Below are 27108 nucleotides of genomic sequence, written 5' to 3' on the forward strand. Positions count from 1 at the left end.
TGCAGGATGGACTGGTGCACTTCACAAAATAGAAGGCATCATGAGGGAGGAAAATTGTGGATATATTGAAGCAACGACTGACACCTGCCTCTGATTGGGAACCATACTAGGCCAAACACATAGAAATATAACCATAGAACAAAACATAGAAAAACATAGAATGCCCACCCCAACTCACGCTCTGACCAAACTAAAATAAAGACATAAAAAAGGAACTAAGGTCCGAACGTGACAGTAAACCCCCCCCCCCCCCCCCAAAGGAAAGGTGCGGACTCCGGCCGGAAAACCTGAACCTATAGGGGAGGGTCTGGGTAGGCATTTACCGCGGTGGTGGCTCTGGAGCGGGACGAGGACCCCACTCCACCATAGTCTCGGCCCCCTTCTGTGATACCTTAGGAGCGGAGACCCTCGTCACCGACCCTGGATTCGAGACCCTAGTAAAGGGCACCACTGGACATTTACATTTACATTTAAGTCATTTAGCAGACGCTCTTATCCAGAGCGACTTACAAATTGGTGCATTCACCTTATGATATCCAGTGGAACAACCACTTTACAATAGTGCATCTAACTCTTTTAAGGGGGGGGGGGGGGGTTAGAAGGATTACTTTATCCTATCCTAGGTATTCCTTAAAGAGGTGGGGTTTCAGGTGTCTCCGGAAGGTGGTGATTGACTCCGCTGACCTGGCGTCGTGAGGGAGTTTGTTCCACCATTGGGGTGCCAGAGCAGCGAACAGTTTTGACTGGGCTGAGCGGGAACTGTACTTCCTCAGAGGTAGGGAGGCGAGCAGGCCAGAGGTGGATGAACGCAGTGCCCTTGTTTGGGTGTAGGGCCTGATCAGAGCCTGAAGGTACGGAGGTGCCGTTCCCCTCACAGCTCCGTAGGCAAGCACCATGGTCTTGTAACGGATGCGAGCTTCAACTGGAAGCCAGTGGAGAGAGCGGAGGAGCGGGGTGACGTGAGAGAACTTGGGAAAGTTGAACACCAGACGGGCTGCGGCGTTCTGGATGAGTTGTAGGGGTTTAATGGCACAGGCAGGGAGCCCAGCCAACAGCGAGTTGCAGTAATCCAGACGGGAGATGACAAGTGCCTGGATTAGGACCTGCGCCGCTTCCTGCGTGAGGCAGGGTCGTACTCTACGAATGTTGTAGAGCATGAACCTACAGGAACGGGTCACCGCCTTGATGTTAGTTGAGAACGACAGGGTGTTGTCCAGGATCACGCCAAGGTTCTTAGCACTCTGGGAGGAGGACACAATGGAGTTGTCAACCGTGATGGCGAGATCATGGAACGGGCAGTCCTTCCCCGGGAGGAAGAGCAGCTCCGTCTTGCCGAGGTTCAGCTTGAGGTGGTGATCCGTCATCCACACTGATATGTCTGCCAGACATGCAGAGATGCGATTCACCACCTGGTTATCAGAGGGGGGAAAGGAGAAGATTAATTGTGTGTCGTCTGCATAGCAATGATAGGAGAGACCATGTGAGGATATGACAGAGCCAAGTGACTTGGTGTATAGCGAGAATAGGAGAGGGCCTAGAACAGAGCCCTGGGGGACACCAGTGGTGAGAGCACGTGGTGCGGAGACAGATTCTCGCCACGCCACCTGGTAGGAGCGACCTGTCAGGTAGGACGCAATCCAAGCGTGGGCCGCGCCGGAGATGCCCAGCTCGGAGAGGGTGGAGAGGAGGATCTGATGGTTCACAGTATCAAAGGCAGCCGATAGGTCTAGAAGGATGAGAGCAGAGGAGAGAGAGTTAGCTTTAGCAGTGCGGAGCGCCTCCGTGACACAGAGAAGAGCAGTCTCAGTTGAATGACTAGTCTTGAAACCTGACTGATTTGGATCAAGAAGGTCATTCTGAGAGAGATAGCAGGAGAGCTGGCCAAGGACGGCACGTTCAAGAGTTTTGGAGAGAAAAGAAAGAAGGGATACTGGTCTGTAGTTGTTGACATCGGAGGGATCGAGTGTAGGTTTTTTCAGAAGGGGTGCAACTCTCGCTCTCTTGAAGACGGAAGGGACGTAGCCAGCGGTCAAGGATGAGTTGATGAGCGAGGTGAGGTAAGGGAGAAGGTCTCCGGAAATGGTCTGGAGAAGAGAGGAGGGGATAGGGTCAAGCGGGCAGGTTGTTGGGTGGCCGGCCGTCACAAGACGCAAGATTTCATCTGGAGAGAGAGGGGAGAAAGAGGTCAAAGCACAGGGTAGGGCAGTGTGAGCAGAACCAGCGGTGTCGTTTGACTTAGCAAACGAGGATCGGATGTCGTCGACCTTCTTTTCAAAATGGTTGACGAAGTCATCAGCAGAGAGGGAGGAGGGGGGAGGAGGGGGAGGAGGATTCAGGAGGGAGGAGAAGGTGGCAAAGAGCTTCCTAGGGTTAGAGGCAGATGCTTGGAATTTAGAGTGGTAGAAATTGGCTTTAGCAGCAGAGACAGAAGAGGAGAATGTAGAGAGGAGGGAGTGAAAGGATGCCAGGTCCGCAGGGAGGCGAGTTTTCCTCCATTTCCGCTCGGCTGCCCGGAGCCCTGTTCTGTGAGCTCGCAATGAGTCGTCGAGCCACGGAGCAGGAGGGGAGGACCGAGCCGGCCTGGAGGATAGGGGACATAGAGAGTCAAAGGATGCAGAAAGGGAGGAGAGGAGGGTTGAGGAGGCAGAATCAGGAGATAGGTTGGAGAAGGTTTGAGCAGAGGGAAGAGATGATAGGATGGAAGAGGAGAGAGTAGCGGGGGAGAGAGAGCGAAGGTTGGGACGGCGCGATACCATCCGAGTAGGGGCAGTGTGGGAAGTGTTGGATGAGAGCGAGAGGGAAAAGGATACAAGGTAGTGGTCGGAGACTTGGAGGGGAGTTGCAATGAGATTAGTGGAAGAACAGCATCTAGTAAAGATGAGGTCAAGCGTATTGCCTGCCTTGTGAGTAGGGGGGGAAGGTGAGAGGGTGAGGTCAAAAGAGGAGAGGAGTGGAAAGAAGGAGGCAGAGAGGAATGAGTCAAAGGTAGACGTGGGGAGGTTAAAGTCACCCAGAACTGTGAGAGGTGAGCCATCCTCAGGAAAGGAACTTATCAGGGCGTCAAGCTCATTGATGAACTCTCCAAGGGAACCTGGAGGGCGATAAATGATAAGGATGTTAAGCTTGAAAGGGCTGGTAACTGTGACAGCATGGAATTCAAAGGAGGCGATAGACAGATGGGTCAGGGGAGAAAGAGAGAATGTCCACTTGGGAGAGATGAGGATCCCAGTGCCACCACCCCGCTGACCAGAAGCTCTCGGGGTGTGCGAGAACACGTGGGCAGACGAGGAGAGAGCAGTAGGAGTAGCAGTGTTATCAGTGGTAATCCATGTTTCCGTCAGTGCCAAGAAGTCGAGGGACTGGAGGGACGCATAGGCTGAGATGAACTCTGCCTTGTTGGCCGCAGATCGGCAGTTCCAGAGGCTGCCTGAAACCTGGAACTCCACGTGGGTCGTGCGCGCTGGGACCACCAGGTTAGAGTAGCGACTGAGGGGAGACTCTGGCAGATCCGGACCGGAGGGAGACTCAGGACAGACGGGCGGCTCAGGACAGACGGGCGGCTCTGGAGGATCCGGACTGGAGGGAGGAACACACAGGAGACTTGGTTCTTAGAACAGGAACAGTACTCACCAGGCCGGAGAGATTTACTGGAGGCCTGGTCCTTGGAGGAGGCACAGGATAGACCGGTCCGTGGAGGCGCACTGGAGGTCATCTAACTAAGGGCCTGAACAACCCGTCCTGGCTGGATGTTGATTTTAGCCCGGCACTTGCGGGGCACAGGACGCACTGGGCTGTGCAGACCCACGGGAGACACCGTGCGTAGGGCTGGTGCCATATAACACGGACAGAGGAGACGCACTGGAGACCAGATGCGCTGAGTAGGCTTCATCGCACCTGGCTCGATGCCCACTCTAGCCCGGCCGATACAAGGAGCGGCAATGTAGCGCACCGGGCTATGCGTGCGCACTGGGGACATCGTGCGCTTCTCCGCATAACACGGTGCCTGCCCGGACCAACTCTCTCCACGGTAAGCACGGGAAGTTGGCTCAGGTCTCCTACCTGACTTAGCCACACTCCCCGTGTGTACCCCCCAATACATTTTTGGGACTGCCTCTCGGGCTTCCAGCCGCGCTGCCGTGCTTCCTCCTCATACCACCGCCTCTCGGCTTTGGCTGCCTCCAGCTCTTCCCGGGGGCGGCGATATTCCCCAGCCTGTGTCCAGGGTCCTCCTCCATCTAGAATCTCCTCCCATGTCCATGAGTCCGGAGATCGCTGCTGCCCGATACCGCGCTGCTTGGTCCTTGGTTGGTGGGTGATTCTGTAACGCTTGTCGTTGGAATGAGGTGAGGACCAAAGCGCAGTGTGGTAAGTGTCCATATTCAATTTAATAACTGAACACTAAGAATACAAAAATAACAACGTGAATGATAGAAAACGAAACAGTCCCGTATGGTGAAAACACAGACACAGGAAACACCACCCACAAAACACAAAGGAAAACAGGCTACCTAAAGACCGTCATCTTGAACTTCTTCCATTTTCTAATAATTGCGCCAACAGTTGTTGCCTTCTCACCAAGCTGCTTGCCTATTGTCCTGTAGCCCATCCCAGCCTTGTGCAGGTCTACAATTTTATCCCTGATGTCCTTACACAGCTCTCTGGTCTTGGCCATTGTGGAGAGGTTGGAGTCTGTTTGATTGAGTGTGTGGACAGGTGTCTTTTATACAGGTAACGAGTTCAAACAGGTGCAGTTAATACAGGTAATGAGTGGAGAACAGGAGGGCGTCTTAAAGAAAAACTAACAGGTCTGTGAGAGCCGGAATTCTTACTGGTTGGTAGGTGATCAAATACTTATGTCATGCAATAAAATGCAAATGAATTACTTAAAAATTATGCAATTAGATTTTCTGGATTTTTGTATCAGATTCTGTCTCACAGTTGAAGTGAACCTATGATAAAAATTACAGACCTCTACATGCTTTGTAAGTAGGAAAACCTGCAAAATCGGCAGTGTATCAAATACTTCTTCTCCCCACTGTATATATATACACACACACACACACTCCGGACTCCGACATTGCTCGTCTTAATATTTCTATATTTTTTAAGTCCATTCTTTTACTTTTAGATTTGTGTGTATTGTTAGATATTACTGCACTGTTGGAGCTAGGAACACAAGCATTTCGCTACACCCGCAATAACATCTGCTAAACATGTGTAAACGACCAATAGAATTTGATTTGAAGTGAACTGTGTCTCAGTCCTTAAAAAGGGTCTATGTTGACTGAAAACTGTTTCAACAGGAAAGTTCAACAATGTTTTACTTTGTGTCCACTTCAATTTGAAGTTATTCTAAACAAAGACAACACCTACCTGTCGATGATATACTTGATGTTGTCATGGACACTGTGGTCGCTCCGCCCTCTGTAAGGCTGGAGGTGAAATGCAACCTGGGAAGAAAATAAAAAACATCTTAGTCCACGGCTTTCCATTCATTGCATTGTTGTCACATATTTGTAAGTGCGTCTATGCAGCCAACCCAACCATCTAAGGTGATGAGTTAGTATTGACTCAAACTCTAGAGAATATTCACATTTGGAAAGGTGACAGGAGCTGGGCTGTGTTCAGCTGCCCCTTGGGTCTAATTGAGAGCTATTCAAAGCCTAAGGACGGAGCAGGCGCAATACATCCATTATTATGCAGCCATTATAATAAGCAGTTGTTACAACAACGACAAAATGGCTTCAAGTGTTGTGTCCAAATACTGGTGGAGTCAACTCATAAAATAATCTGACCAGAGAGGTCCAGGACCTGAAGAACAGTTTGCAGTTCTCCCAGGGTCTGCTCGATGAGTTTAATCGGGAAACGGCGAGATGACGACAATCTGTAAGCCTTTGAGAGAGGACATTAGTTCTGTATGTGAATCCATGACAGAGAAATCGGATTATCTCGAAGGACAGTCAAGGCGGAACAACATTGTTGTAGACGGAATTGCAGAATCTCCACATGACCTGGATGGAGTCTGAGGACAAAGTGAGTGAAATGATCTCGGAGAAACTGAAGTTGGAACCACAGGAAGATTGCGTTGGAGCACGCCAACGGGACATGAAAACCCACCTCCAGCCCAGGCCGATAGTCGTCAAGTTCCTGAGGTTCAAGGACAAGGTAACGGTTCTGGAAAGATTCATGAACTTGAGAGGAACGTACATCTTCCGTAACGAAGACTATCCTGAAGCTGTGCGCCAGAAGAGAAAATAACTTATCCCGGGCCATGAAAGCTGCCAGAGTGCGTGGGGACATTGCTTACATCCAATATGACAGGCACATTGTCCAGCCTCCCTCCCAAAAGCCTGGAAAGGATGAGAGAGCCAAGCCTATGGATTCGTAGCTTCTGGATTCGTAGCTTTTTCTCTTGCTTTGTTTGTTCTGTTGTAGCCTTAGAAATATGGTTCATGAAATCAGTAACTTGCTAACATCAGATAACGTCCATATATTAGTCAATTCTGAGACTCACTTAGATAATTCCTTTGATGATACAGCAGTAGCAGCAATACAAGGATATAACATCTATAGAAAAGACAGGAATGCTTATGGAGGAGGTGTTGCTATATACAGTACCAGTCAAAAGTTTGGACACACTTACTCAATCAAGGGTTTTTCTTTATTTTTACTGATCTCTATATTGTAGAATAATAGTGAAGACATCAAAACTATGAAATAACACATGGTATCATGTAGTAACCAAAAAAGTGTCAAATATATTTGAGATTTGAGATTCTTCAAAGTAGCCACCCTTTGCCTTGATGACAGCTTTGCATACTTTTGGCATTCTCACAACCAGCTCTTTTTCCCTCATCCTTCACTGTAGAAGCATCAAACAACGTTCTAAAGACTGTTGACATCTAGTGGAAGCCTTTGGGGTTATATTGCACTTCCTTAGACACTGTATATTGGATAGGCAAACCTACAAACCTCAGATTTCCCACTTCCTGGTTGGATTTTTCTCAGGTTTTCGCTGCCATATGAGTTCTGTTATACTCACAGACATCATTCAAACAGTTTTAGAAACTTCAGAGTGTTTTCTATCCAAATCTACTAATAATATGCATATATTAGCTTCTGGGCCTGAGTAGCAGGAAGTTTGCTCTGGGCACGCTTTTCATCCGAATGTGAAAATACTGCCCCCTATCTCAAACAGGCTTTAGGATCACCACTTTATTTTAAGAATGTGAAATGTCAGAATAATAGCAGAGAGAATGATTTATTTCAGCTTTTATTTCTTTCATCACATTCCCAGTGGGTCAGAAGTTTGCATACACTCAATTAGTATTTCGTAGCATTGCCTTTAAATTGGGTCAAACGTTTTGGGAAGCCTTCCACAAGCTTCCCACCATAAGTTGGGTGAATTTTGGCCCATTCCTCCTGACAGAGCTGGTGTAACTGAGTCAGGTTTGTAGGCCTTGCTCGCACACGCTTTTTCAATTCTTCCTACAAATTATTTATGGGATTGAGGTCAGGGCTTTGTGATGGCCACTCCAATACCTTGACTTTGTTGTCCTTAAGCCTTTTCCACAACTTTGGAAGTATGCTTGGGGTCATTATCCATTTGGAAGACCCATTTGCGACCAAGCTTGAACTTCCTGACTGATGTCTTGAGATGTTGCTTCAATATATCCACATAATTTTCTTCCCTCATGATGCCATCTATTTTGTGAAGTACACCAGTCCCTCCTGCAGCAAAGCACCCCCACAACATGATGCTGCTACCCCCATGCTTCACAGTTTGGATGGTGTTCTTCGGCTTGCAAGCCTCCCCCTTTTTCCTCCAAACATAACAATGGTCATTATGGCCAAACAGTTCTATTTTTGTTTCATCAGACCAGAGGACATTTCTCCAAAAAGTACGATCTTTGTCCCCATGTGCAGTTGCAAACCGTAGTCTGGCTTTTTTAATGCCGGTTTTGGAGCAGTGGATTCTTCCTTGCTGAGCGGCCTTTCAGGTTATGTTGATATAGGACTCGTTTTACTGTGGATATAGATAAGTTTGTACCTGTTTTCTCCAGCATCTTCACAAGGTCCTTTGCTGTTGTTCTGGGATTGATTAGCACTTTTCACACCAAAGTACGTTCATCTCTAGGAGACAGAACGCGTCTCCTTCCTGAGTGGTATGACGGCTGCGTGGGTCCATGGTGTTTATACTTGCGTACTATTGTTTGTACAGATGAACTATTCAGGCGTTTGAAAATTGCTCCCAAGGATAAACCAGACTTGTGGAGTTCTACAATTTTTTTTCTGAGGTCTTGGCTGATTTCTTTTGATTTCCCCATAATGTCAAGCAAAGAGGCACTGAGTTTGAAGGTAGGCCTTGAAATACATCCACAGGTACACCTCCAACTGACTCAAATGATGTTAATTAGCCTATCAGAAGCTTCTAAAGCCATGACATCCTTTTCGGGAATTTTCCAAGCTGTTTAAAGGCACAATCAACTTAGTGTATGTAAACTTCTGACCCACTGGACTTGTGATACAGTGAATTATAAGTGAACTAATCTGTCTGTAAACAATTGTTAGAAAAATTACTTGTGTCATGCACAAAGTAGATGTCCTAACCAACTTGCCAAAACTATAGTTTGTGAACAAGAAATTTGTGGAGTGGTTGAAAAACGAGTTTTTATTACTCCAACCTAAGTGTATGTAAACTTCCGACTTCGACTCTACATGTCAACATCCACAGCTAATGAGGTCACTGAAACCCTTAACAAGGAGTTGCAGTCAGTTTTGGAATGGGTGGCCAGTAATAAACTGGTCCTGAACATCTCTAAAACTCAGAGCATTGTATTTGGTACAAATCATTCCCTAAGCTCTAGACCTCAGCTAAATCTGGTAATGAATGCTGTGGCTGTTGGACAAGTTGAGGATACTAAATTACTTGGTGTTACCTAAGATTACAAACTGTCATGGTCAAAACATATAGGTTCAATGGTTGTAAAGATGGGGAGAGGTCTGTCTGTGATAAAGAGATGTTCAGATTTTTTGACACCACACTCCACAAAGCAAGTCCTACAGGCTCTAGTTTTGTCTTATCTTGATTATTGTCCAGTCATGTGGTCAAGTGCTGCTAAGAATTACCTAGTTAAGCTGCAGCTGGTCCAGAACAGAGCGGCACATCTTGCTCTTCATTGTAATCAGAGGGCAAATATAAATACTATGCATGCCAGTCTCTCTTGGCTAAGAGTTGAGGAGAGACTGACTGCATCACTTCTTGTTTTTATAAGAAACATTAATGTGTTAAATTCCAAATTGTTTGCATAGTCAACTCACGCACAGCTCTGACACACATACACTTACCCCACCAGACATGCCACCAGGGGTCTTTTCACAGTCCCCAAATCCAGAACAAACTCAAGAAAGTGTACAGTATTATATAGATCCATTATTTCATGGCACTCCCTTCATCTCATATTGCTCAAATGAACAGCAAACCTTATTTCAAAAAACAGATAAAGCAACACCTCCCGGCACAACGCCTCTCCCCTATTGGACCGAGATATTTTGTGTGTCTGTATTGATACCCTATGTAGGCTATGTGCCATTTTTAAATGTAGGTAGTTCTATCCTTGAACTGTTCTTGTCTATTCATGTTCTGTATTATGCCATGTTTCATGTTCTGTGTTGACCCCAGAAAGAGTAGCTGCGGATCCTAATAAAATACCCCCCCCGACCCCCAAAATACAGTCACAGCTAATTACATCTAAATGAAAGTAACACTACCCCTTCTCCCCCGCTCTACTTATCATCGAAAGTTGAACCACAAATTGTGGCTGATATTTGAACCCCAGCTCTCAAGCATGTATAACTGCAACAGTCATATTTCTCGGCCAACAGAAGTGGACGATGTGGGTGCCCAGAAATGTCCTCATACGATATTAACACTCATAAGTGTTAATACGTTGATCAATCTTTACAGACTGTGTTATAGGATTGTCTCAGACGATGACTGTTTCAGCACTGGTGTTATGCCATGACAAATAACCTGACACATCTATCCCAAGGTCATTCGTCATCCACTAAAGCCCAGTGAATCATAGTTCTATTCCAGCTGACTATTCCTCAATGAGGAGCAGAGTGGCTGAGCACACGATGGATCAGCTATGAAACAAATTGAATTATATATGATCAAAGTGGACCACTTTTCTTCTCTCGCAACGGGTTCCGCAGGGGCCCAGCATGAAAGAAGCTGGATGGATAGAGCCATACGCAGAATGGAAGCAGCAACACCTCGCCAGTTTGCTAACATAAGTCTGCTGCTTTTGATGTAGATCCATCATTCTCACCTGACGCTTGATTCAATTCCTGTCTGAGCTCCGCCTCGCCACTCCCTGGTTCTGCTAGTATACCATTCACTATGGAGAATAAAGTTCTAAACATTTTCCACGTTGTTAGGCTATGCATGTTTTGTATTTTTCATGAGTGGGAATAGTCTTTGTCTTATTATGGCGAGGAACTGTAGCCAAGTATAGTGCATTCGATTAAGATAGGTTGGAGTAGGGGGTATGGCAGGATTGAAATTAAAGTGAGTGGCTACTCGGCCTTCCTAACCAGTTGCCATGGTAATTTAACTCTTGGTGACACCAAGTGCTCAAAGTGTCACCATGACATTGGGACAGAAGTGCGCTAATGGATTGGAGTGATGCAGGCTAGGGATGGGAGGCAAGGCGGTTTTAAACTGTTGTCCTGTATAGTTAAATGTAGACATGGGGAGAAAATCGTTGTTGTCGGTAATGGTGGCAGCTAAGTGCTTCAGTGTCAGATGAAAATATATTTGAATTTGGAGCCCTCGTGGCAGGGTAGCTCACTATGGCTGTGTAGGCCACTCGTCTGAAATCAGTGTCGAAGGCGAGGAACAACTCTCCGTAATCTGATTGACGTCTCGAGGCAAGGTATCATTAGAGGGAAAGTTACAACTATTTCTGTGCTAATAACTTCGATTAAAAGCTGAGTGACTCGGCTGAAAAAAAACATCATTCGAGTTTTTAAAGCCTGCCGTTTCACTGACTGTCAAATTATTTCTCCCTAAGCGAAAGAGCTGTCACCATCTCAACTCCCGCTCGCCGCAGATGACTGCCACCGTTGGAATAGCCCGCTCATGTTCCACCCGAGACACATCAGGCCATTACACAGCAGCAATTTAGACTTACATGAGAGACCCAAGCAAACCAAGAGCTTTTCTCACAGACTGACCCAGCCCTATCACCATCACCAGAGCAAAGAATTGTCTGAATCGAGTAGAATACAACCTAATGCACTGTAACAGGCCCTTAGGAGGGCATTTCAACCATCCGTTAAACTACCCAGACAGCATTTTAAAACAGTCAACACCATACAGTATTGAACGTATCATGAGATGTTGCCGCTTCGTACTTCCAATAATGTTTAGGTTATATTAGTTCAATTCAGTAGGGTTCCACACGCTAAGTTGTCAACTTCTCATTAACATGCAGGCACACCAACTATGCACCCCAAATGGCACCCTAGTCCCTATGTAGTGCACTACTTTTGACCAGGGCCCGCAATTAGTGCACTATGAATGGAATAGGGTGCCATTTGGGACGCAACCAAGTCTTGTGAGATGGAAGATGGTAGCTGCATGCTGTGCTGGGCATCTGGAGATGGGGAAGTGTGCCTGACAGCATGGCCTGCCCACACATGGGCCTCTCTGCACTGCTGCTGCTGTGCAACATGCCCTACTTTCCTGCCCCTTGGGGCCCGGATTGTTCAGGGAGGAAAACTGAGTCATGGGACCGTCACCCCCGCCTATCTCGAGCCCACACACAGCCCCTCAAGGGCCAAAGGGGAGTTTCAGCCTGAGCTACTCTCCAAGCAAGCAGAGTGTGACCACGATTGTTCAACTCAGTGGAGCTCTAGAGCCTTCAACCGCAAGAGGATCTGCTCTTAAACTCCAACCGTACATACATAATACAAAAGCTGTGTGGGTGCCCATACTTGATTTAGGGGCTTTTTCCAATGCTATTCTTATATAAACAAAACAGTCTGTTTTCTGCAGTGTCATCTAGTGTAAGGTCCTAGATTTGGGAGTCTAAGTCAGTGCCATAGTAGTATTGCCTGGCTACCCAGACTCCTCGCTCCGACCAAACGCTACGCCACACCCACCATAGAGGTTACTTTATTTTCCGTAATGAGTCTGGATCTGAGTACCTCCTCAATCCTTCACCGAATGTGAACACTCGGGCCGTCTGATTGGTCCAGAAACTGATGGGTTGGGCCAGAGCCAGAACACATGTGGGTTTGATACTCTGATTGGTTTGAGACGATCCAATCGCTGATGACTTTGTTTTGTACAACACCCCTCGTGCCCTCCGTCACCACAAACGACCCCAACCCTGGTAGACTAGTCTAGACCTGTTCTGGCCTGTGTTTCTAAGGCTTTTTCAGACTGTGAAGATTCAGCATGTCTGTCTCGGGACTGTCTGCTGTTATTCCGATCACATCACACACAGAGCTCCCTTAGATTGCTCTGTTAAGTGGCAAGTTATAAAGGCTCTGTTGCCTCCACTCATTGTGATCACCTCAGCTCAGACTGTAAAGAGAAGTTCCGTCACGACAGATCTGACAGGAGAGGGATGACAAGACTGATAAACAGAGAGATGGACTGACTGAGCATGTACCATGTAAGACGTTCACCTGCAACAGTGACAAACACTTCATGCTGGTGCCCCCTAAAGACTTTCTCTTCTAGTCTCTTTCTTTGACAACATTGTTTGTGTCCATGAAAAATAACATAATTTATCTTTCATGTACTGCATTCACATTTCCTTTGAAGAGGCTACACACATTGGGACCTCAAATAAATGATTGCTCACTTTTGCTCCTAAGGATCCCTCAGAAGGAGTACAATAGAATGTACTGTACATGCAAGTCAAAGAGCCCTATGATGAAGTGAAATGCTGGGATGGTGGGATGCTGCCACTGAGAATAAAGGTCCGAATCCTACCTTGAAATCCATATGCTTAACATGTTTTTGCATAAGTCATGCATTGATAACAATGGGTCAAGTTATGCCCATGGATCTTATGTTAGGACTCAACCAAGAACGATTAATCATTCTACTGCTTATCCCCCATCTTACATATTGGTGTGAAAGAGGAGGCACAATTATAAATTTTAATTTGCCTTCTCTTTGCAGAAAATTCCAGGAAGATTGTAATGCAAGAGGGCCTCTTTTGCATTAGAAAAATAAATGTTTGCGTCGCAGCTCAAAATTATGAGAGACCCAAGACATTTTTCTACGGTCAGCAGTTTGTGAAGATTTTTCACTAAAGGCACTCCAACAACAGATGTCCTTATGTGCAGTGGTGGAGGGAGAATGTGGTCAGGAGCAAGTGGGCACCTGAACAGGATACTGATGCAGAGTACCACTCTAAATATTCTATAACAAGGTTATTAAAGGGTCAATCTGGGATTGGTACATCCATTTTTGGACTTTTAAAATAATGATACACTACATGACCAAAGGTATGTGGACACCTGCTCTTCGAACATCTCATTCCAAAATCATGGGCATTAATATGCAGTTGGTCCCCCTTTTGCTGCTATAACAGCCTCCAATCTTCTGGGAAGGCTTTCAACCAAATGTTGGAACATTTCTGCTGGGACTTGCTTCCATTCAGCCACAAGAGCATTAGTGAGGTCGGCACTGATGTTGGGCGATTAGGCCTGGCTTGCAGTCGGTGTTCCAATTCATCCCAAAGGTGTTCGTTGGGGTTGAGGTCAGGGCTCTGTGCAGACCAGTCAAGTTCTTCCTCACCGATCTTGACAAACCATTTCTGTATGGACCTCGCTTTGTGCACAGGGGCATTGTCATGCTGAAACAGGAAAGGGCCTTCCCAAAACTTTTGCCACGAAGTTGGAAGCACGGAATCATCTAGAATGTCATTGTATGCTGTAGCGTTAAGATTTCCCTTCACTGGAACTAAGGGGCCTAGCCCGAACCATGAAAAACAGCCCCAGATCATTATTCCTCCTCTACCAAACTTTACAGTTGGCACTATGCATTTGGGAAGGTAGCATTCTCCTGGCATCCATTACATGAAGCTGCAGACAAACAGTTCTTGTGCTGATGTTGCTTCCTGAGGCAGTTTGGAACTCGGTAGTGAGTGTTGCAACGGAGGACAGATGATTTTTACACGCTACGTGTTTCAGTACTCGGTGGTCCCATTCTGTGAGCTTGTGTGGCCTACCACTTCACGGCTGAGCCGTTGTTTCTCCTAGACGTTTCCACTTCACAATAACAGCACTTACAGTTGACTGGGGCAGCTCTAGGAGGGCAGACATTTGACGAACTGACTTATTGGAAAGGTGGCATCCTATGATGGTGCCACATTGAAAGTCACTGAGCTCTTCAGTACGGGCCATTCTACTGCCAATGTTTGTCTATGGAGATTGCATGGCTGTGTGTTCGATGTTATCCACCTGTCAGCCAAGGGTGTGGCTGAAATCGTCAAATCCACTAATTTGAAGGGGTGTCCACATACAGTGTTTATAGTGTATATAGGCCCCATCCCTTAGATGTTTACAAAAAAGTGGCAACAACTTGGTTGTTGTTTGTTAAAGTTATCTTTCCCTACTTTGGCTTTATTTTTCTTTACTGCTCTCTCTTATCAGTAAAACTGCACTTTTTGGGTGGAAAAAATATAGGCAATTCTGAATCCTCCAGAATTAACTAGAACCTCTGTACTGTAACGTCCCGCTTTTTGTTAGATTACTTATTCTTACAAGGACTTAAGTTTGATATAGTTTAGTTTAACTTTACTTAGAGTACGCCGGCATTACAGGGTTATTCACAAGGCTTCCTTGCACATCAATCGGTCCCGTGTAAAACATGGAACTGGACTATTTCTGTACAAATACACAGACTGGATTACGGAATAACGTTCACAACATTACATGTACAACAGACATTTATTTTCTGTACTTGTGCTCTTATAAATATTAATTTTGAATATCGGCCTGCATTATTTGCATGATTTTCTATGTAGCAGAGATTCTCATGCAATCACAAAAACGAATCCGCTCTCAATTGTCTTTAAATGCGACCGTGTGTTGAGCAAACACAGCGTGTGTATTATTGATGCAACACAGCTGGAGAAAGGGGCTCTAGCTTAAGCCTGTCTCTCTTGTCACACTGCACTTGGTCCGCATTCATTCACACAGGCACGAGGCTCTCAATGCCCCTAAGCAGTCTTTAAAGGCCCAGTGCAGTCAAAAACGTGATTTGCTGTGTTTTATATATATTTCTATACTTTATGGTTGGAATAAAATTGTGAAATTGTGAAAATCATAATAATGCCATTTTAGTGTAAGACCTGTTTTGAAAAGACTGCCTGAAATGTCAGCCTGTTGCGGCAGGATGGAGTTTTAGCCTGCCTGGTGACATCACCAGGCTCCCGAGTGGCGCAGCGGTCTAAGGCACTGCATCTCAGTGCTAGAAGCGTGTATCACTGCAGACCCTGGTTCGATTCCAAGCTGTATCACAACCAGCCGTGATTGGGAGTCCCATAGGGCGGTGCACAATTGGCCCAGCATCGTCCGGGTTAGGGTTTGGCCGGGGTAGGCTGTCATTGGAAATAAGAATTTGTTCTTAACTGGCTTGCCTAGTTTAATAAAGGTTACATTTAAAAAAATTAAAACATCACCAGTCGGTAAATTTGTTAGTAGACCAATAGGAAAAAGTTCCAAACCTCTGCCAATAACAGGTAGTTTATGGTTTTCCAACTCCCTACTCAGACCACTCCTAGACAGTCCAAGCAAAATTCTTACTTGAGAAATTGCTCTTTGCTAAGAAACTATTTTAGTTTCTTTTTGACCATTTTAATTGAAAACAATCACAGTAATGTGATTTTAAATTAGATAAAAACGGCTCCATTGGACCTTTAAAACAAACACACACACAAATGCAAGTCATCCTGCCGCACAGCTGTCTACTGACACACAGATACACACCCAGAGGTGTCCTGCCCATACGGGCCACAAGGGCACATGCCCCCTCAGATTTGTCCTGTTTTTTTATTTTTCAGATGTTAAATGAATTACTCAACTTCATTTTTAAGCCCACGCTTGATCATAACTATTTATAAAATGATCTGTCAGCGGTATTTTGCAGAGGGGCACACACATAAAGAGGTATGCTTAGATAACGCATGCAGAAAAATAGACATTGTTTTTACATAGAATTAGGCATAATGATTATTGCTCTAGATTGCTGGAAAATGCTGTTTCAGGTGTTTGAAAAATTCACCCCTGGATATACCACCCAAAGTGCTATATACCGAAATGCAGCATGCGTAACGTACACCACTTAAACTGCCTTAAAGGGTCTTAGACACATTCTCACAGACTTCCAACCGCTCAGGGTGAATGGATACACACCACTCAAAGGGCTGTGTGGCTGTTTTTATATATCGGTTATGTCATCAAAGATTCTGCCGGATCAAGCCAGTACAGCTCACTTGGAGTATCTTTTTTCCTTTCAGCATCTTGAACAGCTACTACGTCTCTGCTGCATCTGATGTGCGTCTACCATCTGATGTTACACGTATCGAATTACGAAGAAGGGGGCCCTCTAAAAGTTTCATGAGCTTCAATGCAGTCCGTGACAGCAGGCAGAGGGGACTCGACGAGTCGACGTTGATGCAGTCGTTATCTCTGGGATGGCATTTTTCGACCTAATTGGCAATAGGTCATGTAGTTCCCTGATGTGTTTCCCTGCTCATCCAGTCCCATAAACAACAGTTCCCGCCAGCAGCTTTATTATGTCCCCTCTGCTCTTAGTTAGAGATGTCCTCATCGTCCCTCCCCGCTGCCTACTCAAAGTCATGTCACACTTGGCTATCAACTTTTTTGAAGTAATGGTATACTATTGTGTATTACAATAGTATTGTACCGTATTAAGATCAGTTTACCATTTGTTGTGTAAATTTGTTCTTTGGAAGATTCCTTACCAAAGCACACATTCTTATCTAGAACTCATGAATCCCAAACACTGATTCCAAAGCAAAGTGTCTGTTTGTCTCTCTGTCTGTCTGTTCCTTACCTTGAGGTTGTGTCTGTGAGCAGCGTCTAGGACGGCCGGCACCAGGTCCTCTGTGGGCTCCCCATTGTCATCGGCCAGGCCTGGAGGATACCAGGACAGCACCAGCACCCCTAGACCACACAGGACAAGTCTCTCTCAGTCTCCACACAGGACATTTCAGGTTGGCTATACCCCACACAGAAATATAATTACTAGAATGGGGAAATAAAATGACTAGAAAGGGAAAAGCCCCTCATAGCATGGCAATTTTACAATACACTCAATATGGCTGCTGGTCCACCTATCACAGAACATTGACTTCAATGTCCATTCTAGTCATTCTATTTCAATGACCACACATCTCTGATACCCAATCCTGAACCTCATGATGTCCCTGTTACACCATTTTAAGCCGTATTGGTCAGTGTGATGTTGACATTGATATATATGATCGTTACCTACATCTCCTAAGGCAGGGGTGTCAAAGTCAAATGGACGGAGGGCCAAATAAAAAATTTAGCTACAAGCCGAGGGCCGGACTGTTCGAATGTTCATTGAAAAAATTTTAAATGACGCATATACAGTGGGGAGAACAAGTATTTGATACACTGCCGATTTTGCAGGTTTTCCTACTTACAAAGCATGTAGAGGTCTGTAATTTTTATCATAGGTACACTTCAACTGTGAGAGACGGAATCTAAAACAAAAATCCAGAAAATCACATTGTATGATTTTTAAGTAATTAATTTGCATTTTATTGCATGACATAAGTATTTGATACATCAGAAAAGCAGAACTTAATATTTGGTACAGAAACCTTTGTTTGCAATTACAGAGATCATACGTTTCCTGTAGTTCTTGACCAGGTTTGCACACACTGCAGCAGGGATTTTGGCCCACTCCTCCATACAGACCTTCTCCAGATCCTTCAGGTTTCGGGGCTGTCGCTGGGCAATACGGAATTCTTACTGGTTGGTAGGTGATCAAATACTTATGTCATGCAATAAAATGCAAATTAATTATTTAAAAATCATACAATGTGATTTTCTGGATTTTTGTTTTAGATTCCGTCTCTCACAGTTGAAGTGTACCTATGATAAAAATTACAGACCTCTACATGCTTTGTAAGTAGGAAAACCTGCAAAATCGGCAGTGTATCAAATACTTGTTCTCCCCACTGTAGTCTAGTGAACCTAATTGAACCTACTGAAAACCTAACAAATATATTCCAATATGATCAGATAAATAAAGCAATATTTTCTTATGGCTCTGTCAGTAATCTTTAATTTTCAACAGACACAAAAGACAAATTTCCTTTATATAAAAATCCCCATAACATGAACATTAAATGAAAGAAACCGGTATTCAAGGCACCATCAGTAGCCTATATTTTCTATTTTAGCAAAAGTGGGCTAAATTTACTTCAAAGAAAAAAACAATAATAGCAATTTTCTATCATCCACTCAACTGAAATATTTTTAAAATATAATTGGATTGAAATACAATAAAATAAAGTGCAAAAATCTATTAATCAAAAACAACACTTTGTTTAAGGAGAAGTAACATGCAGTGAAAACAAATATTAAACTTTAACTTTTAAACTTGAACTGAGTAAAAACTCTAAATATGTGATTGCACAGTAATGTTCACTTGTTTGAGGTTGAGGGTGATACTTGGTGGTGTCCCATCTTTTCCACAAGTTCATCAATGTTCGGGGTAAGGCTCTGAGCTGAGGAAATCCTCAGAATTGAGTGGAGGTGTTCAGCAGTAAGTCGACTTCTGTGTGATGTTTTGTTCAGGTTCATCAAAGAAAACAGTTGTTCACACAGGTATGTGCTGCCAAACATAGACAACGTTTGAGCAGCCTGGATGCGCAGCTGGGGCATTGTGTCGGGGAGGAAACGGGCGAACTCCGCAGCACCCACTGCCGCATATTTTGCCCTCAGTGCATCATTGCATTGGAGGTCAATCAACTCCATTTGGAGGTTTGGTGGTGAGCTTTCCACGTCAACAGCAAATGGGTTACCGAGCAGTTCCAACCTGCTTTTTTGTGCTTCAAAGTCAGCAAATCGGCGTCGAAAGTCAGCGGCAAGCATACCTATTTTATCAGCCAACTGTGCGCTCGGGAACGCACTGGTAGAGAGCTTCTCTTTCATGGTCTGGCAGCTGGGAAAGTGGCTCAAATTTTCTTTCCGCATCTGCGTCTCCCACAGAGTCAGTTTGGTTTTAAATGCCTTCACTGTACTGTACATATCAGAGATGACATGATCCCGACCCTGCAGCTGCAAGTTCATTGCATTCAGATGACTCGTAATGTCACACAGAAAAGCCATTTCACACAGAAACATTTCGTCTCGGAGTTGTGTTGTGTCTTTCCCTTTGCTGTCCAAGAACAGACAAATCTCCTCACGAAGCTCGAAACATCTTTGAAGCACCTTTCCCTGGCTTAGCCATCGCACCTCTGTGTGATAAGGCAAATCACCATGCTCCGTTTCTAACTCCGTCAGAAATGCCTTGAACTGGCGGTGATTCAAACCTTTGGCTCTGATAAAGTTAACTGTGCGCGTGATGATGCTCATTACATGCTCCATTTTCAAGGCTTTACCGCACAACGCTTCCTGGTGTATGATACAATGATAAGCTGTCAGCTCACCTGTCGCGTTTTCCTCTTGCATCTTTTCCCGTATCTTCGCCACCAGTCCGCTCCTGTGTCCACACATCGCAGGTGCTCCGTCGGTTGTCAAACCCACGAGTTTTTCCCAAGGCAGCTCCATCTCATTTACACAGCAGCCTACTGCTCGGTGCGTCACCGTTGCATTGTGGGAAATGTAGTATTGGTGCGTGTAAAAGATCTGCGGGCTGCCGGCTTGCTGCGGTCTGCGGGCCGGTTCTAATAATAAATCAAGATCATCCCAGGGGCCGTAAAAAACCTTCTCGCGGGCCGGATGTGGCCCGCGGGCCTTGACTCTGACATATATGTCCTAAGGGTTCCGGATTGGCTTGAAGGACTTATTGATGTGATTGCTGCCGTATGCATGCAGCTAATTGATCAAGTCATGTCCATTTTGGTCACTAGCTGTTTGGAATATTTGATTACAATATCTAAAAAGTCCTGGCCGCATGTATTAAAAAGTTATGTCCGCACTATTTAATTTTATTATGGGCTCCTCGCGTAGTGGTATCAGTCACCACTGCCAGCAGGATGCTATTTGGAATTTTTGATGGGTCTTTGTGCCAGTGGCTTTAATTAAATGGACTCTTTTTAACTAAGCAAATTGAGTTGCCCTTTCTGTGTTCCATCTGTCACAGTGTTCGGTTTAGGGGGAAGGGAGGGGAAAGAAAGATCATTTCCCGGATGGTGTACAATAACCAGTTCAGCCGAAGGCAGACAACATTAGCATGGCTCGATTGGCTGTCCCATCAGTCGTTTTTGAAAACTTGTTTTCACACCCAACTCCAAGGCATCATCACTCCCATTTTGGTCAATAAAAGTAGCTTACATTTTTTCATTTAAAACATAGGCTACTTATTTCAGACAATGTGCATGCCACTTCCGATTATGGTTTTCAGTGCTGACCTTTGCAGTGGACAGTCATGGCCACTTACTGATAAGACTTAAGGGCTCCTTCTACTGACCAAGGATTTTCAATAACTTTTTTAGAGTTAAAAGGGGACATCCTACTTCTGACTTTCAACTGTTTGTATGTTCGATATCAGTGAAATACAGAAAAGCAACAAACACATATTATTCAATTGTTCAATTGTTCACGTTCAAGGTTGCTTGGAAGTGGACGTCAAGATAACCACAGTTCTAAAACGACTGTGAGAAAAGGCTGCTGGTGGACTGAGGTGACCGTGCGGAGCTGTCCACTACATGAGTGCTGAAATAAACTGGCAAAGCGCAGGATAAGTGAAAAAAATGAATAGTGCGGCCATAACTTTTTAATACACGCGACCATGGCTTTTTAGATATTGTAATCAAATATTCCACACAGCTTGTGGACATGGCTTGATCAATTACCTGCATGCATACTGTGTGTGCCAGTGGCCTGCTGTGCTGGCTGCTTGACAGAACAGTTTTTGATATTCCCCTCTATCAGGGTGTGGGCAAGAATTTATCTGGCTGCAACATAGACATTTATGAGCTGTCACTTCACGTGTGTGCTGAAGGATACTCACTATTACGATTAAAACAGAGTGTCTAAAGTGTCACTGCATGTAGGAAGGCAAATTTCATCACTCAGATATGAGGCATCACTTATGCTGTCTAAAGATACAGTAGAATGGTTGTCTGTTGGAATAAGGAAGACAGACAGCACGAGCAATGTGCAACGCAAGCAATGTATTCCAAATGAACCATAACAGTATACATCTGGCAGAAAATATAGACTATATGCGTCAAAGTGAGTCATTCAAGTCAGTGGAACTCTTGAGTGATGTTGGCACATATACAGTTTAAGTCAAGAAGTTTACATCCACTTAGGTTGGAGTCATTAAAACTCGTTTTTCAACCATTCCACAGATTTCTTGTAAACAAGCTATAGTCTTGGCAAGTCGGTTAGGACATCTACTTTATGCATGACACAAGTCATTTTTCCAACAATTGTTTACAGACAGATTATGTCACTTATAATTCACTGTATCACAATTCCAGTGGGTCAGAAGTTTACATACACTAAGTTGACTGTGCCTTTAAACAGCTTGGAACATTCTAGAAAATATTGTCATGGCTTTAGAAGATTCTGATAGACTAATTGACATCATTTGAGTCAATTGGAGGTGTACCTGTGGATGTATTTCAAGGCCTACCTTCAAACTCAGTGCCTCTTTGCTTGACATCATGGGGAAATCAAAAGAAATCAGCCAAGACCTCAGAAAATAAATTGTAGACCTCCACAAGTCTGGTTTATCCTTGGGAGCAATTTCCAAATGCCTGAAGGTACCACGTTCATCTGTACAAACAATAGTACGCAAGTATAAACACCATGGGACCACGCAGCCATCATTCCGCTCAAGAAGGAGACGCGTTCTGTCTCCTAGAGATGAACGTACTTTGGTGCAAAAAGGGCAAATCAATCCCTGAACAACAGCAAAGTACCTTGTGAAGATGCTGGAGGAAACAGGTACAAAAGTATCTATATCCACAGCAAAACGAGTACTATATCGACATAACCTGAAAGGCCGCTCAGCAAGGAAGAAGCCACTGCTCCAAAACCGGCATTAAAAAAGTCAGACTACGGTTTGTAACTGCACATGGGTACAAAGATCGGACTTTTTGGAGAAATGTCCTCTGGTCTGATGAAACAAAAATAGAACTGTTTGGCCATAATGACCATCATTATGTTTGGAGGAAAAAGGGGGAGGCTTGCAAGCCGTAGAACCTCATCCCAACCGTGAAGCACGGGTGTCACGGCTCTCATCGTAATGAGGATCGGACAAAAGCGCAGCGTGGTAAGTGTTCATGATTTTTTATTAACCAAAACACTTGAACAAAATAACGACGTGAAGAAACCGAAACAGTTCTGTAAGGTGCATAAACTATACAGAAAACAACTACCCACAAAACACAGGTGGGAAAAAGGCTGCCTAAGTATGATTCCCAATCAGAGACAACGATAGACAGCTGCCTCTGATTGGGAACCACACTCGGCCAAAAACAAAGACATAGAAAACATAGAAATAAAGAAACTAGAATGCCCACCCTAGTCACACCCTGGCCTAACCAAAATAGAGAATAAAAGCCTCTCTATGGCCAGGGCGTGACAACGGGGGTGGCAGCATCATGTTGTGGGGGTGCTTTGCTGCAGGAGGGACTGGTGCACTTCACAAAATAGATGGCATCATGAGGCAGGAGAATTATGTGGATACATTGAAGCAACATCTCAAGACATCAGTCAGCTATATAGCAAATGGATCTTCCAAATGAACAATGACCCCAAGCATACTTCCAAAATTGTGACAAAATGGCTTAAGGACAACAAAGTCAAGGTATTGGAGTGGCCATCACAAAGCCCTGACCTCAATCCCATAGAAAATCTGTGGGCAGAACTGAAAAAGCGTGTGCGAGCAACAAGGCCTACAAACCTGACTCAGTTACAACAGCTCTGTTAGGAGGAATGGGAAAATTCACCCAACTCACTGTGGGAAGCTTGTGGAAGGCTACCCGAAACGTTTGACCCAAGTTAAACAATTTAAAGTCAAAGCTACCAAATACTAATTTAGTGTATGTAAACTTCTGACCCCACTGAGAATGTGATTAAATAAATAAACGCTGAAATAAATCATTCTCTCTACTATTATTCTGACATTTCACATTCTTAAAAGTGGTGATCCTAACTGACCTAAGACAGGGAATTTTTTACTAGGATTTAATGTCAGGAATTGTGAAAAACTGAGTTTAAATGTATTTGGGTAAGGTGTCTGTAAACTTCCGACTTCAACTGTAGATCCTATTGTAGCTGTGCTCAAAGTAGAACAAATTGTTAAAACTTTAAAGTTAACTGGACAGGCACTGCAGCAGCAAAACTAATGCGAATGTTAAAACTTGTTTGTATGTTTCAGTATAGAATAACCACTGCACCTTTGCACTCTACCTGCAGCAGCTGCTCCAATCTGCTCCATGTGTGACTCCAATACATCCGGATCTCTCGAGCTGTACGGACCGAGCTCAGGGTAGAAACTGGAGCCGATGTCCTCCGGCGGCATATGCCTCCCTTTAGGGTAACTGGCGGCGATTTTGGGGTCCCAATGTGGCACGAGGACATGGTCCCAGTGCATGTATTTCCCATCCATCGACGGGTTCCCGTACCACACGCTGTAAAATATGTGGACGTCGTAAAATATGGTTCCTTCAGGTCCAGAGTTTGATAAAACTACTTTGGCGCGCACCTGCCCCGGGGAGGAGACGGCGTCTTGGGACACCGAGCGCCGGTCCATCCTTCCTCCAATCATCGGCAGGAGGCCCAACCCCGGGGACAGGTCCGAGAACCCGTCGCTGGGCTTCAGAGTTCTCAAACCCATCATGGTTCCGAAAACGAACAGTGTAAATAAGAACAGGGCTATGCACGTTTTCTTCCGCAGCCGGGCCATTGTGGATAGATTGTCTCGTAGAGGCGATTCCTGCTGGAGTGAACCGGGGTTCCTGGTCGGCTGAAGTCAGCGGTGTGAATAACACTTGCTTTTCTCCAAACGTCGTATATCCTATAGGCAGTATACTATAACAGTTAGCCTATCTTACAAGTTCACCTACTACACTCTAGGAAAGTATACAATGCAGGCCTTCATATAGAGTATTCATAAATGCAGTCGCTGTCGGGAAACGCAGAAAATGTAAAACTTTATGATTAATAGCCGAACTATTAGCCTACATGATTGCGGATGAAGCCTAATGGTCGCGTTGCATGACGCAGTTGAATCTGTCATTGCATTTAGATCTCAGTGATTTGAAATGATTTGTCCCTTTATCAGGTTCTCATGCGGAGTTAACTTGCTCAATTCAACCAGTTAACAGAATATCGATGTCTTAAGGAGCCCACTTTACCTTGTTGTAATGGAGAATGTGAAATAAGGATGCATGACACATTTTGATTAGTGTTCCCCAATTGCAATGATGAAGGCTATACCACCATCTGATTATATGAGCTCTTGGAGAAAATGTGCACATTTCGAGTTAAGAATAGCCTCCATGTCAAGTGATCAAATCTCTCTGATATCTTTCTATCGTCTATAGGCTACAGTCAGATGTTGGCTCCTGATGGCTGAATTGCCGTCACCCTGTTACACTATTTCGCTTTTCGCTGCTACGCTATTTCGCTTTTCGCTGCTGACTCGATATATCTCCTACACAATGCTTTACATTAGGCTCGCAAGTAAACCCACGTAGCGACAGCAACGAAAACGTTCTAAATTCAATGCAACAAGATCCTGGACGTGCACGCTTCGTGGTCGCTGTCCATGGTATTCGCCATAAGCGATGGCTGCTTTTTACCGTCCATGTTTTGCTACATGGAGGCGGAGCTTTTGCCGGCCGGGTGTTATACTGAGATTTGTTTGGCGCAAGGGGACTGATGGATGGCAACTATAGGCTATGCATGTACCTATACAAAGTAGGATATTGGAGCCTTATTGATGATGATAATAGACCGTAAGTTACATACACAATAAAGCCAGGGTTGCAAAGTTGCAGTGTAGCCTACAGGATGAAAATGCTGTCAAATGAACAATGAAGCCATATAGACTCCATCCAGTCTTTAACTCATAACTTGAGGTGGTCATCTGTGAAAGTGGTATTGCCTTAACCCATAACAGTCTAAACCAGGGGTGTCAAACATACGGCCCGCGGGCCGGAACCGGCCCCCAAGGAGGTTCGATCAGGCCCGCAGGATAATTTGAAAGTGGAAAAAATGCATAAAAGACATGGAATTAATATTTTTAATTCGCTGCAATTCATGGATTATCCGCTAAGGGGCGCACTCTTTCCATCAGAGTAGAAGACAAGCCGCATCACTGAGACAGACTGAAAACAGCAGACGGTATCAATGCGCCATCTGCTGCTTGTTACGACGTTGTTAATACCTTGGTCTCTACCTCTCCGCTACACCCTCATTAGCCAAAATGTCGTTATCCAAACGGAGAAAAGTAGATAAGGAGTGTAGAATTTTCAAAGAAAAATGGACCACGTCCTATTTATTTACAGAGATGCACGGAAAACCTTCGTGCTTGGTGTGTTTGCAACAAGTTTCGGTATTGAAGGAATATAATATTCGACGCCACTACGAGACTCATCACAGCGAAAAATATGACGGCTTGCAATTAAAGTTTTGTGCCTTTGTACAATCAGTGGGATCAGTTGCAATGCATATTTGTGAATGATAAAGGTAAATTGCACATTTGTCTAAGGAAATATGAGGTGTTTCATGAAATGTTTTGTAAAAGGATAGTTCATTAAATTTCAATATTTTCCTAATGTTCTTGTGCTTCTTTACACCAAAACAAAGGAAAGACATGATATTTTGGTTATTTATAGCAGAGTATGGTATAATTTTAATGGTCCGGCCCACTTGACATCTCCCTAGGCCGTATGTGGCCCACGATGCGAAATGAGTTTGACACCCCTGGTCTAAGCCCTGTCTAAGCCAGGGGGTCTACTAAGCTATATGGAATTGTTTTAAGAAGGTAATTTAAGAAGGTCCTTTAAGAAGGTCATACCAAGGACAATTTAACTATTTGATTTTGAATGTTAAGACCCCTTGAAGTATAACAAAAATATATTTAAAAAATATTTGATGCAAAATTATTTTTAGCCTAACTTCTATTAGACCATATAAACGCATTGACTAACAGATTCACTACACGGGACAACAGATAGTCACCAAAAAATCATCTAAAATAAGTTTGTTCTGAAGTGGTTGTACTATATCTGAAAAAGATATAAGAAAGATCAGGAAACATATATATATACACTACGGTCAAAAGTTTTAGAACACCTACTCATTCAAGGGTTTTTCTTTATTTTTACTATTTTCTATATTTTGGAATAATAGTGAAGACATCAAAACTATGAAATAACACATATGGAATCATGTAGTAACCAAAAATGTTTTTTAAAAATCCAAATATATTTCATATTTGAGATTCTTCCAATAGCCACCCTTTGCCTTGATGACAGCTTTGCACAGTCTTGGCATTCTCTCAACCAGCTTCACCTGGAATGCTTTTCTAACAGTCTTGAAGGAGTTCCCACATATTCTGAGCACTTGTTGGCTGCTTTTCCTTCCCTCTGCAGTCCGACTCATCCCAAAACATCTCAATTTGGTTGAGGTCGGGGGATTGTGGAGGCCAGGTCATCTGATGCAGTACTCCATCACTCTCCTTCTTGGGTGCCTATTTGAAGAATCTCAAATCTCAAATATATTTAGATGTTGTTTTTTTTAAATGGTTACAACATGATTCCATATGTGTCATTTCATAGTTTTGATGTCTTCACTATTATTCTACAATGTAGAAAATAGTCGAAATAA

The 27108-nt window shown here is 44.3% G+C and overlaps 1 protein-coding gene across 1 annotated transcript in view; it reads right to left on the reverse strand.

Moving 5' to 3' along the window:
- The window catches only part of LOC139573896 (glycoprotein endo-alpha-1,2-mannosidase-like protein), a 29760-nt gene extending 4614 nt beyond the window's left edge, over positions 1–25146 (reverse strand). The window contains exons 1-3 of the mRNA XM_071397857.1: positions 23683–25146; positions 17111–17220; positions 5374–5450 (exon numbers count right to left, since the gene is read on the reverse strand). Coding sequence (XP_071253958.1) covers positions 5374–5450; positions 17111–17220; positions 23683–24178 — 683 coding nt within the window. The 5' untranslated portion in view covers positions 24179–25146. The remainder of the gene's footprint in view (positions 1–5373; positions 5451–17110; positions 17221–23682) is intronic.
- Between the last annotated feature and the right edge of the window lie 1962 nt (positions 25147–27108).

The sequence above is a fragment of the Salvelinus alpinus genome, chromosome 4, assembly GCF_045679555.1.
Source record: "Salvelinus alpinus chromosome 4, SLU_Salpinus.1, whole genome shotgun sequence".
NCBI classification, from domain to species: domain Eukaryota; kingdom Metazoa; phylum Chordata; class Actinopteri; order Salmoniformes; family Salmonidae; genus Salvelinus; species Salvelinus alpinus.